This window comes from Anastrepha ludens, chromosome 2 (assembly GCF_028408465.1).
Source record: "Anastrepha ludens isolate Willacy chromosome 2, idAnaLude1.1, whole genome shotgun sequence".
NCBI lineage: Eukaryota > Metazoa > Arthropoda > Insecta > Diptera > Tephritidae > Anastrepha > Anastrepha ludens.
The window spans coordinates 67,956,968-67,969,062 of NC_071498.1; the positions used below are offsets into that span (position 1 = coordinate 67,956,968).

General features: G+C 36.8%; 3 protein-coding genes across 5 annotated transcripts; 1 reads left to right on the top strand and 2 right to left on the bottom strand.

Moving 5' to 3' along the window:
- Positions 1-312: 312 nt before the first annotated feature.
- On the bottom strand, positions 313-2,937 carry LOC128871727 (E3 ubiquitin-protein ligase Iruka). The gene has a single exon (XM_054113719.1). The coding sequence runs from the start codon at positions 2,388-2,390 to the stop codon at positions 1,314-1,316; it is 1,077 nt and encodes a 358-aa protein (XP_053969694.1). The 5' UTR covers positions 2,391-2,937; the 3' UTR covers positions 313-1,313.
- A 452-nt stretch (positions 2,938-3,389) lies between these two features.
- On the top strand, positions 3,390-4,195 carry LOC128857930 (proteasome subunit beta type-3). Its single transcript, XM_054093790.1, has one exon. It carries the CDS (start codon positions 3,509-3,511, stop codon positions 4,124-4,126), a length of 618 nt encoding a protein of 205 aa, XP_053949765.1. The 5' UTR covers positions 3,390-3,508; the 3' UTR covers positions 4,127-4,195.
- Positions 4,196-6,063: 1,868 nt separating this feature from the next.
- On the bottom strand, positions 6,064-8,772 carry LOC128871729 (MYG1 protein). Of its 3 annotated transcripts, XM_054113721.1 has the most exons (4): positions 8,673-8,772; positions 8,255-8,624; positions 7,418-8,199; positions 6,064-7,331 (listed from the first exon to the last, which is right to left on the bottom strand). In XM_054113721.1, the coding sequence occupies exons 1-3, from the start codon at positions 8,734-8,736 to the stop codon at positions 7,449-7,451; spliced, it is 1,185 nt and encodes a 394-aa protein (XP_053969696.1). In that variant the 5' UTR covers positions 8,737-8,772; the 3' UTR covers positions 6,064-7,331; positions 7,418-7,448. The 3 variants fall into 3 exon arrangements, with proteins under 3 accessions (XP_053969696.1, XP_053969695.1, XP_053969697.1); XM_054113720.1 differs by having other exon boundaries at positions 6,064-8,199; XM_054113722.1 differs by having other exon boundaries at positions 6,064-8,199; positions 8,255-8,616; positions 8,673-8,751.
- Between the last annotated feature and the right edge of the window lie 3,323 nt (positions 8,773-12,095).

The window sequence follows — 12,095 nt, forward strand, 5'->3', positions numbered from 1 at the left end:
TGTATATAAATATAACTGCTTTTTGTTCTCTTTTAATGGCGATCCCTTCTCGGCTGGCAATAATAAGAGTAGGTTTTAAAAAGTTACTTAGCTTACCATGATTGCTGCCATATTGGAACCACGTGAATTGTACCTGGCCAGAAAATTGCACGCACACCATTCAATTAACTCAAATTCTCTAATTTCGTTGGATGCGAACCCATTAAAATTGATCGATTTTGCTATAGCTTCGATTTTCAGGGGTAGACTTCTTCTATCTTTGTAATTTTATATGGAATGCATGCATTCATTTTCAATAAATACAATCGGTACTACTTTATTATAATTATTGTAGGTATATTTCGTTTTTAGTATCGCACATTTCTTTTCATATTTAAATTGAAAAAGCAACAACAAAAAGTATTTTCATTAATTTTGCTGGTATTATTTAATATATCTAAATTATTAGTTAAGAACGGAACATCAACATTGCTAATAATTTTTAATTTTCTCCATACGTATATTCATACAATTTAATGTATAAATAATAGAGCAACGGTAATAACCAATTTAACGTGACCATTCTATTCCTTTTAAATATTTTTAATTACTTCGATTTCTTTTACGGTCTATTAGGTCGGCTGTGGGCTCCAATTTTATACCATTTCTTATCATCTTTGTATGTATTAAGCGCTCTCTATAATTATTCATTACATTACAATAATTTGACTGCCGATGCACTTTAAACTATTTTATACAATATTAGTAAGTGTATATGCATTAAATGTATATGTATGTAGCTCCGATCATAGTTTAGTTATGCCAACAACATCCACATCATCTTTTCCACCACTGGTACATTTTTTAAGTATATATGTAGGTATGCATTATATTTTTAAATTTTTAGTTAATCTTATCTTACTGTATTTGTGTTAATTAAATCTTAATTTGGATCAGTTCATCTGACTTTAACTAGATAATGAAAACAATGCATATCATCTCAAAAAAAAAAAATTGTCAAACAAGTTAAAAATTGAGAACTAAATAATTTTATTTCAAGTGGAACACTTTTTTTGTGTCTTGGTTTTTTTACATAATTTAAAGTTTGCAAAAAATATGCTTTGGGTCAAGTACGAAGGTTTATTGTTGGTATTTAAAGTTACGATCGCATGCATGTTCTTAATATGTATGTAAAATTTTTAAATAGCATTCTTAGCTACACTTCTTGCAGTTATTTATCTTTACCGTTATTTCGCCAAAATGCATTAACGTGTATGTTTTATATATAAAGTGTTTTTGTATTAAAAGTTTTAGGCTGCGTAGCTAAAAACTCTTTAGTCCAAATCCACAGCGCTATCATCAAATCCAAAAACATTGCTTTGTTGCTGTTGCTGCTGGTTTTCAGTTTGACTAGAGCTACTACCTGCGCTTGCGGGTATTGGTTGCGGATCACTATTGCTACTGCCATGAGCATTATCATTTAAACCCACCCTTTCCATAGTTGTATCGTCCGATTGTGTGATCTCGGTCATACTGCTATCCATGACTCCGCCACCTGTCAAACCACCTTCGGTTGCATCTTCCCCATCGCTTAGAGATTTGCGGCAGATGGGGCATGTACCGTGCAAGTCTAACCACGGAACTATACAATTTTCATGGTAAATGTGTGTACAAGGGAGCCTTCGTACTATCTCGTTTAGACGAAAATCTTCCCAACATACTGAGCACTGAGTCTTGCGTTCCACGTCTTCGGAGGTTACGTGTACTTTGGGTATTTCATCAATTTTCTCCTTCGGCAAGGGTGGTGGTCCAGATGTCTCCATTTGATTAAGCAGTTGTGTTACTATTGTGTCGATACCTTCGCGACCCCACGCATAATCACCGGGATTGCCCATAAAAAACATTGGCGTATTTCCAAAGTAACCGTCATCGCCACCGGAAAGCGACTGTAGAAAATCAAGGAGAACGGTGTCTAAGCTTCCTAGATTCGGTGGATGCACTCGACCACCGCCAGGGCCACCACTTCCGCCGCTATTGCTGCCCGCATTTGTGCCACCAGCCCCACTTCCTAAAAGCATGCTACTGCGTCTATTTGCTGGACCAATGGCAATTTCTATAGGTCCATTTCGTGACATTAACAACGTTTCAATTTCGCCTCGAATAACATCCAAATCAACTAGGCGATTTAGTCCAGGTGCATCGGTACTGCTATTACTGGGACCATCAGTTAGGCTAGATGTACTACTGCTGGCGCTCGTTGTACTAGGTAACGCTGGCAACTCCTCCACAAATCCACCAGAACAATGTGGGCAGGTGAAATCAGTATTTGGAATGTTTACTTCCATGCTACACATGTGGCAATAGAAACGGGTCGGAAGCGGCGGACGCTCATCAACAACGGCTTCAGCCATTCTGACTTGGTTTGAAATTTCAGCGGATTCACTGATAGGTGTACTGACGTCGACCACCGAAGCGGTTTCTGCGTTGTCCGGCTGTGTGGAGGTTGTTGTAGACTTCTGGGCGTCGCTAATTTTTGTATAATATACGGCAAATATGTCGAATCGATATTTAAATAAGTGCTATGTAAAATTTCGAATAAAACAAATGATTTCTTTTTCGACCTCTTTCTTTATGGATCGTTGCGTTATTTTCGTACCGAATTGCGTTCAGTGTGCTCACTTCACGTTCCACCAACTTCTAGACGTCAGACAACGGCTGTCACGAAACTCAAGCGAATTTGTTGTTCCTTTGGATATGATGAAATTTAGCGATTTTTCTTTTTTACCACTAATGCTAGATTTTTATAAAATTTAAATTTTTCGATGTATGACGCCGGCCGCTGAATTTGCAAAGTTTAATGAACGTTTTGAAATGTTATATATATTTCCTTTAAGACTATTTTTGAAGATATATAGCAGAGCTAAAGAACTGCTAAAATGGACCCATTGGGTTCCACTTAGGAAATGTTCGTAAAGACTTTATCGTAAGAAGTAAGGGATTCGATAACAACAAGCATTGTTATCGACGTCAAAAATATGCGTTCCAATGACAGTCGGTTCTACGTTACCGGAACGACCCGGATTTATATCTGGCCAAGGACTGTCACTCCAGCAGCATTCCCAGTCCATGTATGGGGAATGTTAATGCTGTTACAACAGCAAGAACAACGTACAATAATAATAACAAGGAATACATTTTTTAATAGTAAAACAACAAAATTGTTTGCTGTTCTTTTCTTGTTTGCCGTGTTTTTTTAATATTACCTCGATATATTGATTTAAATATATTTGTGTATATCAATTAAACTAATTTTGAGTTTTAACTCAAAGTTGAGGAAAATTTGCGAGGGAGTATTTATTGAAACGGACTGGCAACTTTGTTATTTTAACCTCTCATAATTTTGACTTTTTTAGTTTGACAGATAGAAACAAAAAGTCATCTTGTTCATTAAACGATATTTCATTGTCTTGTCCGAGATATTATTTAGTTTATACTTTTCGAAATAATCTTAAAGAAAACTAGCTGCAAAATGTCGATTATGGCGTATAACGGTGGTTGTCTTGTCGCGATGCGCGGCAAGAACTGTGTGGCAATAGCAACTGATCACCGTTTTGGTGTGCAAGCGCAAACTATTAGTACAGACTTTGAGAAAGTATTTCAGGTCAATCCTCGCACATTTCTGGGACTTGTTGGTTTACAAACGGATATACTGACTGTGCACGATCGCATCATGTTCCGCAAGAAGTTATATGAGGATAGAGAAAACCGTGAAATGGCACCGGAACCTTTTTCCTCAATGATTTCTAATTTTTTGTATGAACATCGTTTCGGCCCATATTTTATCGAACCAGTCATTGCTGGTCTGCATCCGAAAACTTTAGAGCCTTTTATTTGCAACATGGATCTTATTGGTTGTCCAAATAAACCGGATGATTTCGTGGTTGCAGGAACTTGTTCGGAACAACTTTATGGTATGTGTGAAACGTTATGGAAGGAAGACCTAGAACCGGCAGAATTAGCAGAGGTGATCTCGCAGGCTATGGTAAGCGCTTTCGATCGTGACGCTATCAGCGGCTGGGGTGCGAGTGTATATATAATTGAAAAGGATAAAATTACAAAAAAACAAATTAAAACACGTATGGATTAAAATGGAATTTAATTTTAACATTTATTGGAAATAAAATGTTTTATACCTTTAAAACTAAAAACCAACTAATCTTGTTTTTTGCCGTTATGATTTAAGTAATATAAATAAAGTAAAATTTATATTATATATAATAAAATGCTTCAAACGTAAGCTCAAAAGCTTAAAAAAAAATGTTCGTTGTCTTCCGATACTCAATATATTTATTAACTTGCAGGAAACTTAGCCTTGACTCGAAAAGTGTAGATTATATATATTTAAACCTAAAACTAAGATGTATGATTGCATATAAGAAACAATTTATATCGAAATCTTGTTCGACATAGGTAGATTTCAATTAGTAAGGCATGTTGTTGTTGTTGTATCAGCATAATCAATCTCCATACATACAGCTGCGTTCAAAAATATAGTAGTGCAGCGCCTCACAACATTCATATTCATTTTTCGACATGTTAAACAGTGTTAAATGAACACGTGTTCATTTGTGTGCTAAGAATAGGATGCAAGGAAGAGAATAGCGATTAAATCCCGTTAGTTTTGCATTGATTTGTGTAAGCTTTTGATTACTTTTGCGAAATCTCTCGGTCAGTCACATTTACAGTCCGTCTAATTGAGCAAAATCTAAATGCCAGAAGTCCTAGAAAAGTACCCCTTTTGACTAGGAAGCATGTGGAAGGACGACTCAGATTTGCAAATGCTCATCTGGTCTGGCCCGCAGAAAAGTGGCGAAACATATTGTGGATAGACGAAAGCAGGTTAGGTTAGGTTAAATGGCTGCCCTAGCTAAAGGGCTCACTTGGACAAATGTCAAATGTAAAAGCAAAATTGTTTTATGCTATGACCACCTCAGTCCCCAGATCTTAATCCGATCGAAAACTTATGGGGAGATGTTAAGCAGGTTATAGCAACTGCAAATGCTTCAAACAAAGCTTAGCTTTAGCAATTGGTTCAGGAAGCATGGTCTCAAATCCCCTTGAAGCGTTGTCAGGTCCTTACCGATTCCATGCCCTGCCGATGCGCAGCCGTTATTAAAAATAAAGGATATGTAACTAAATATTAAACTGTATTGAGTATGAAGAACTCAAAAAATCATTTTTGAATAAAGTTATTCAGTTTTGTTTTTCCTTTAATGTAACCACTACTATAATTATGAACAGCCCCTTTTCGGTGCACTTCGCAAAAGTCGTCAAAAAATTACACAAACCAATGTGGTAACCAACCGGTAACGTAGAACCGACTGTCGTGGGAACGAATAAGTAAGGCATCATATGTGCTGCCTAACTTCTTAATTGTTGAGTTGATTGCGTTCGTAGAAATATTACACAAACATTTTTTTAAATGTTCATCAATTGTTCAAACTAATTTAAAAAAATATTAGTTGTTCATAAAATATTTATATACAAGATAAAAAAGGAAAAATATATAGCTCAGTTTTACATAACTTGCAAGCGGTACTATTTATCAGTATAGAGCTGACTTTGTGGCACTGAACAATTACTCATTAGCCACATTCGATGACAGGTAGATATTTAAATAAATTTTTTTCAAAAAAATTTGGCGACAGATATTTTTTAAGATTAGTGACCAATTCGTGAATAAAATGAAAATGCAAATATTTATTACTGCAAAAATCCCAAAGGCTGTTTTGATTTTCTGAAGGATTAAAAATCAACGAGGCTGAAAGAACTTTTGTTGTGAACATGGCCGAAGCTTAAGCTCGGTTGTTCTCGTACCATGCACGGTAATTACAAAAACTTACGAAAGAAACTTACTTACAGAAACTGAACTGCGGAGGTTTATGAAATTCCTTGAAAGTTTATTGAAATGTTAGAAATTTAAAAACAACCGAACTGGTATTTTTAAATTATTTGTTTAAACATGTTCCTGTTTTGAATCTGCTTCTAATTAGTCGAATCAGTTGTTGCAAGTTTAAAAACGAAAACATTTAAAACTAATGTCTACAGAATGGATTTCATTTCATTTCTTTATTAAGTCTATGATTATAAAACCTTACAGACTAGATATACAGAAAGTTCTTAACACTAAATATAAAGTTTTTCTTATGAATAAGATGAAATAAGATCGCAATCTCATTATCTACCTGATAACACTCTTAATAATATTTGGCGAAAACTGCAAATTTGCTAACCACAGACATAACCATGTTGAGTTAAATTATTTCTTTAATTGAAATTGTCTTTAACTACTTTTTCGAAAAATTTAGAGAAGCGATACCATAATTTTTGTTATCAGATTTAAATCGATCTAGTTGAACCCAATTTCCAACGGTCAATAACAACTTCAAGGTAGGGGGAAAGATTGAAAAAAAGAGAGAGTAAACACATCAATATCCACAGAATCACTAACAAAATTAGATTTGAAAACGTCCGCAAAACAATTTACTGTGTCAGACAAATTAGCAGAGCGCTTATCAAAACGTCATACAGGTTGGAATATTTGAGCACCCTTTCAAGGACCGAATGTACTTCCATTAAGCCTTAAGCTTTGGGCTTTGCCTTCAGATTATCTTCGTCATAGAGTAATTTAGCAAGTACTTTCCCTTAAAAATTTATTAGGTTATTAGTGGACTTGTAGATTAAAATATTTGTTTCTTTTATTTTTCAACTTTTTTGGACTTTTTGTAAACCACGGTAATTTATGCAGCTGATGTGGATTGCAGTTTATAACCTAAAGAATATTCAATAAAAAAGCATTCCTTATTTATATTTATAGCATTAGATAGAAAAACATAATTACAATTTATTTCTAAAATGACTGAGTTAAAATTTGTGTTACTGAAATGAAAAGATTAGTACAGGTGGAGAGGAAATCACACAATTGAAGAAATAAAGAGAGGGAGGTTATCATACTTGCAGATGACAAATTTATATTCTTATAATTAAAACAATTAGTCCTCGTCAACAAGCATGAAATCAATAATATCACCAATCTTATTAGGAAATGAGTTAATTTGGGTTACATTAGTACTAAAACAATTATTTCATGGGAAAATCTTACATTGGATCGAGTTAAGACATGATTTCCTTAGCAAGTTAGACCATACAATTCTGTTCAAATTGAAATCTACGTTATACAAAAAAAAGAAAAAAATATGGCAGTTAATGCGGGAGATGAAATAATTTAAGTTGTGGGATACTGATCTTAGCACGACTGGAAAATTGGAACCCATCTCACGGGCAGTCCTTTTCTGAGATGCCGAGAAGTAGAAAAGTACAATATGATAGTTTATTTTATATATTTTTTTGAAAGCATGATTTTTTATTTAATTTTTACCTATCTTTAGCTACTAACTCTTATATATCTTCTATTTATCTTGCCATTGAACACTTTTCAACGCCATTTGCAGAGCAGCTTCCTTTGTCTTTGCGCCACCTATGAATCCTGTTGAGTGAACAAAAATCAAGTCGGGTATGTCCGCCACTTTCGATAACTCTTCATCTCGCAAACCACGCCAAGGGAGCGGTAGGAACTTTCTGCCTAAGAAACTGGCGGGTGAAATGGGGACGCCTGCAACTCGCCAGCTATGCTCGTTTTCCGAAAATAATACAAGTTTTGGGATACCTTCAACGTTGTATTCCTTTTCTAGGTCAAATAAATGTACCTTCCATGGACAAAAACGTTCCAGTACTAAAATTTCACCAGTTTCGTAAACAGATGTAGCTTGCTCTAAGGCTTTTCGAACATACTCTCTACCCCTGATCCATGAGCCGGCCATGGCCAAAACATTGTTTACGAACTCTTTGCCAACCAACTCTAGAGCTTGTTCAAATAGTTTTTGTTCGGTTTCGTTACATCGCACATCTTCCCAGGACGGATTTAGCCTGTGAACACGTGATGACAGATGTGTCGATATTCTATATAGAGGCTCACCTACATTTTCGTACATGGGCACTCCATTATCAATAGCATCTATTTCACTAATAAAATTTTGATATATCTGTATGAAGCTTAATTTTAAATTTTTAGGCGATAATGCTGCCTCTTTATGCTTTTGAAGAATACTTTCTATTATCCGCTCACCATAATGGACATAAATAAGGCCTGCACTGCTGAGTCTGTAATAAGTTAATATAATTTTTGATATAAAACTTGGTAATTATATCTGCTTACCTAATTTTATATTCGTCTCCCAGTTCTGGACGCAATGAACTGAATGTTTCTTCAAAACTTTTTTGATGGTGGTCGTACAACTTTTGTTGGTGATCGAATTCCCCGCCAACATCGACAATTATATCACATTTTTCATGTAAGGCTTTATCATCCCGGCTTCTAAAAATAGTGGCATTTTCATATTCCGGTAGCTGCTTAAGCATAAAACATGCCAATACTTCATCACAATGGAATGTGCCGCTGTGGGTCCCAATTACTGGAGTACTACTACGAATGCGCTTAGGAGCACTATCAGTTAGTGCCGAATCGGTGATAGAAGCCATTCTGTTGAAAACTGACAATGCCGGTTTCTGCATACAAAGCTGAGGACCTTAATAAATGGTTAATATAAGATAAATTAATAATTGAAATAATTCACCTTTATTCCACACACGTTTTGCCGCAGAATACCATAAGCAACACGTGAAGCGAATAGATGTCATTTTTATAAATAGCGTTGCCAAGTAAACAAAGATAAAACACGTAAAAGATGGCATCCTCAGGGAAATTAAGAGAGTTAGTTTATTTTAAATTTCTTAGTAGCGAGGATACAAAACGAAAATCAAGAAAAAAGCTTTGTTTTAAACAAATGTTGCAAAAGTTTAAAAAAAAAAAATCGTATTTCATTTAATTTGGGAAAATACCCATTCGGTCCCCCGCCTCTTTTCAAAAGAGGGGTATAAGGGGGGGGGGGGGGGTATTCTACTTTCTAAAAGTGAAAACCTCACCCCCAGGCGGCTTGTAGTTTTTAAGTTATTTGAGTTTAAAAATTGTAAAATTGACCAAGAATCCTCCTATTTTGGTTACTACAACCAGCCGAAGTGCTGCCAGACATCGTATAAATAAACAATTTTAGAAGATAATAAATGAATAGAAATACAAAATTTTACAAATTATTTCTATATTATATACGTCTATTCATACATATATATATATATATATATATAGGTATATTTATGGATATATGTATATATTTATATACATATATATATTAATGCTTGATTTTCAGTAAAGTATGTTTGATTGTATGCATTTTGAATATATGATATATATATATGATATATATCTTTTTAATTCCAAATTTTCACTATATTATGAATATATGATATATATATATACATATATATATTTAAAAAAAAAGCAAAAAAAGCGCCGCAGGCGAAAATTTGGAATAAAAAATCGCGCGATTTTTAATTCCAAATTTTCCCATATATATGTGATATATATATATACATATGTATATATATTTAAAAAAAAAGCGCCGCAGGCGAAAATTTGGAATTAAAAATGCAATATAAATTGTTAATTTGTGGTATAAACAAATAAAAAGAGTTAAAAACGTGTGTGTATTTTAATATAGTTTCAATATTTATTAAAATAAATGTGATAAGTGCACTTATTCTATCAAAATTTGGTGAAGGTAAAAGGTACAAATTTTATCAACAAATAACTTAAAAACTAATATATTATTAACTGAATAGTGTTGGTGCTAGTTTTAGCAAAATAAGCACGAAATGAACATCTCCTGTGAATTTCATTGGAAAATTCGTCATATTTCTCTCAAAACAAGTGAGGGGGTAGCGGATGGAGTCGGAGCCTTTAATTTTTGCAATATTATGGTAAAACTCAAAAAATATTATTATGATTGTTATACAGGGTCCAGCACTCGAAGTGTAACCAATTAAAAAGGCCATAATTTTAGTGTGGAAAATTACTTTTATTCAATACAAAGTAAAAAATGTTTGAAAATAATACAAAATTAAGAATCAATTTACTTTTCCTCGATATGACCACCTTTCGCCTTGACCATGACGGTCCAGAAACGAATCGCAAGCTGCCCGAATGTGACTTGCAGGTTGTTGTTGTTGTTTTAACAGTAATAGAAACCCCGCCAGTGTAGGATATATCACCGGTCGTCTTCGTCTGGCCCATCTAAAGGTAGGTTCAGGAAATATGTTGTTTCGACGGGTTGGGTCCAGAGGGAGAGGGGTGTTAGATGAGTAGGTTTTAGGGGGCATGTGAAAAGGTGGTTAGTGTCGTGCGGGGTGTCACACGCCGTATATATTTTTGGTATGTCGGGGTCAATTCTGCATAAGTATCCAGAACTTAGTTGTGCCAGTGTTACACGTGTCTCACGGGGAAGCTGGAACTCTTCATCTGCAATAGGTGGTTGGTCTCCGATTACGGCATTCACAGGGCGGGAGCTTAAGAAGGTGGTGACGGTCTCCCGCTAAATGTCGTTTATTGGCTGTCTAAATACTGTCTGGTCCAGTAGATTTCTGTCAGTTTTGTCCTGGATCTCGTCGGCATAGTTTAAAAGGTGTCTCTTGACGTGCCTAGGAGGCGGCTCTGGCTCAAGCAGGTGTCTGCAAGGGTGAAACCTACGGTAGCACCCCAGCAGGAACTGCTTGCTGATCAGTTTATTGTGCTCCACTACAGGGAGAATTTATGCCTCATTGTGAAAGTGTTGAATAGGGGACATCCGGAGGCAACCGGTCGCTGTCCGAATGGCAGTATTTTGGCATGTCTGTAGCTTTATCCACCGCGTGTCACTAGTAACAGGCGACCAGACAGGCGCAGCATAGTTTAGAACCGACCGAGCAATTGCCTTAAATGTCGATAGCAACAGTTCTTTGTCTTGCTCCAAGTGCTGCCGGCAAGCGACTTGAGGACCTTGTTGCGATTTTGGACCTTAGTGGCAATTGCGGTTGTATGCGCTGAGAAGGAGAGAAAACTGTCAAAGGTCACACCTAAAATTTTGGGATTGTTTACTGTCGGAATTGGTGTGTCATCGACTTTTACACTGAGGGACAGTTTGGTCTCCATTGTCCAGGTGGTAAAGAGGGTCGCCGTGGATTTAGCGGGGGAAAGTTGGAGATTCCTCGCAGCGAAAAAGCGAGAAAGGTCTGTGAGGTAGCTGTTTACTTTCGAGCACAGACCATCGATGTCATTGCCCAACGCCATTATCGTGCAGTCGTCAGCGTATGAGACCAGGGGGACTCCCTCTGGTGGTTGGGGGAGCTTCGAGATGTGGAAATTGAACAGCAATAGTGAAACAACACCACCCTGCGGTACAACTTGCTTAATCTTCCTCTGCTTTGATATTTGGTCTCGAAAAATCACTGACGAGTGGCGACCGCTCAGGTAGTTTGCGGACCATCTCTTCAGCCCTGGCGGGAGTGTCGACTGATAAATATTATCTAGTAGCGTGGAATGGCTGACTGTATCTAAAGCTATCTTCAGGTCCTACGCTACTAGGACAGTCCTCTCCCAGGGGCGGTTTTGGTTAAGCCCGCGGTTTATCTGGGCGTTTATGGTGGTGAGTGCAGTGGTGGTGCCATGCACTCGACGGAAGCCGTGCTGATGTGGGGCTGGGGCCAGGTGTTTCGTGAAGAGTGGGAGTAGGATGGCTTCAAGTGTCTTCACTACTGGGGAAAGGAGAGTTATTGGACGATAAGATTCCCCTTGGTTGGCGAGTTTCCCAGGTTTCAGTAGTGGGACCACTCTCTCTGCGTTCCACTTGTCAGGGGTGATGAGAGTAGCCAAGGACAAATTGAAAATCTTTGTGAGAAATCCTACTCCCAATGGTCCCAGGTGCTTCAACATCAGCGCGTTCAGTCCGTCAGGGCCAATGACTTTTGAGGATTTTGATTTGTTGATGGCCCCCTGCACCTCATCACAGGAGAAAGCAAGTGGCGCACTGTCGTTCGCTAGTTTATGCAGTATAAAAAGTCGCCTAAAATGGCTCGCGCATCTCTTCGGGTCCGACGAAGTGCAATCGTTGAAGGTGATAGCCACCTTG

Coding starts and splice junctions, on each gene's coding strand:
- LOC128871727 (XM_054113719.1), bottom strand. CDS start 2,390: ATGGCTGAAGCCGTTGTTGATGAGCGTCCGCCGCTTCCGACCCGTTTC.
- LOC128857930 (XM_054093790.1), top strand. CDS start 3,509: ATGTCGATTATGGCGTATAACGGTGGTTGTCTTGTCGCGATGCGCGGC.
- LOC128871729 (XM_054113721.1), bottom strand. CDS start 8,736: ATGACATCTATTCGCTTCACGTGTTGCTTATGGTATTCTGCGGCAAAA. Junction 8,625..8,672: donor AAAACGTGTGTGGAATAAAG/GTGAATTATTTC, acceptor CCATTTATTAAG/GTCCTCAGCTTTGTATGCAG. Junction 8,200..8,254: donor GGAGACGAATATAAAATTAG/GTAAGCAGATAT, acceptor AACTTATTACAG/ACTCAGCAGTGCAGGCCTTA.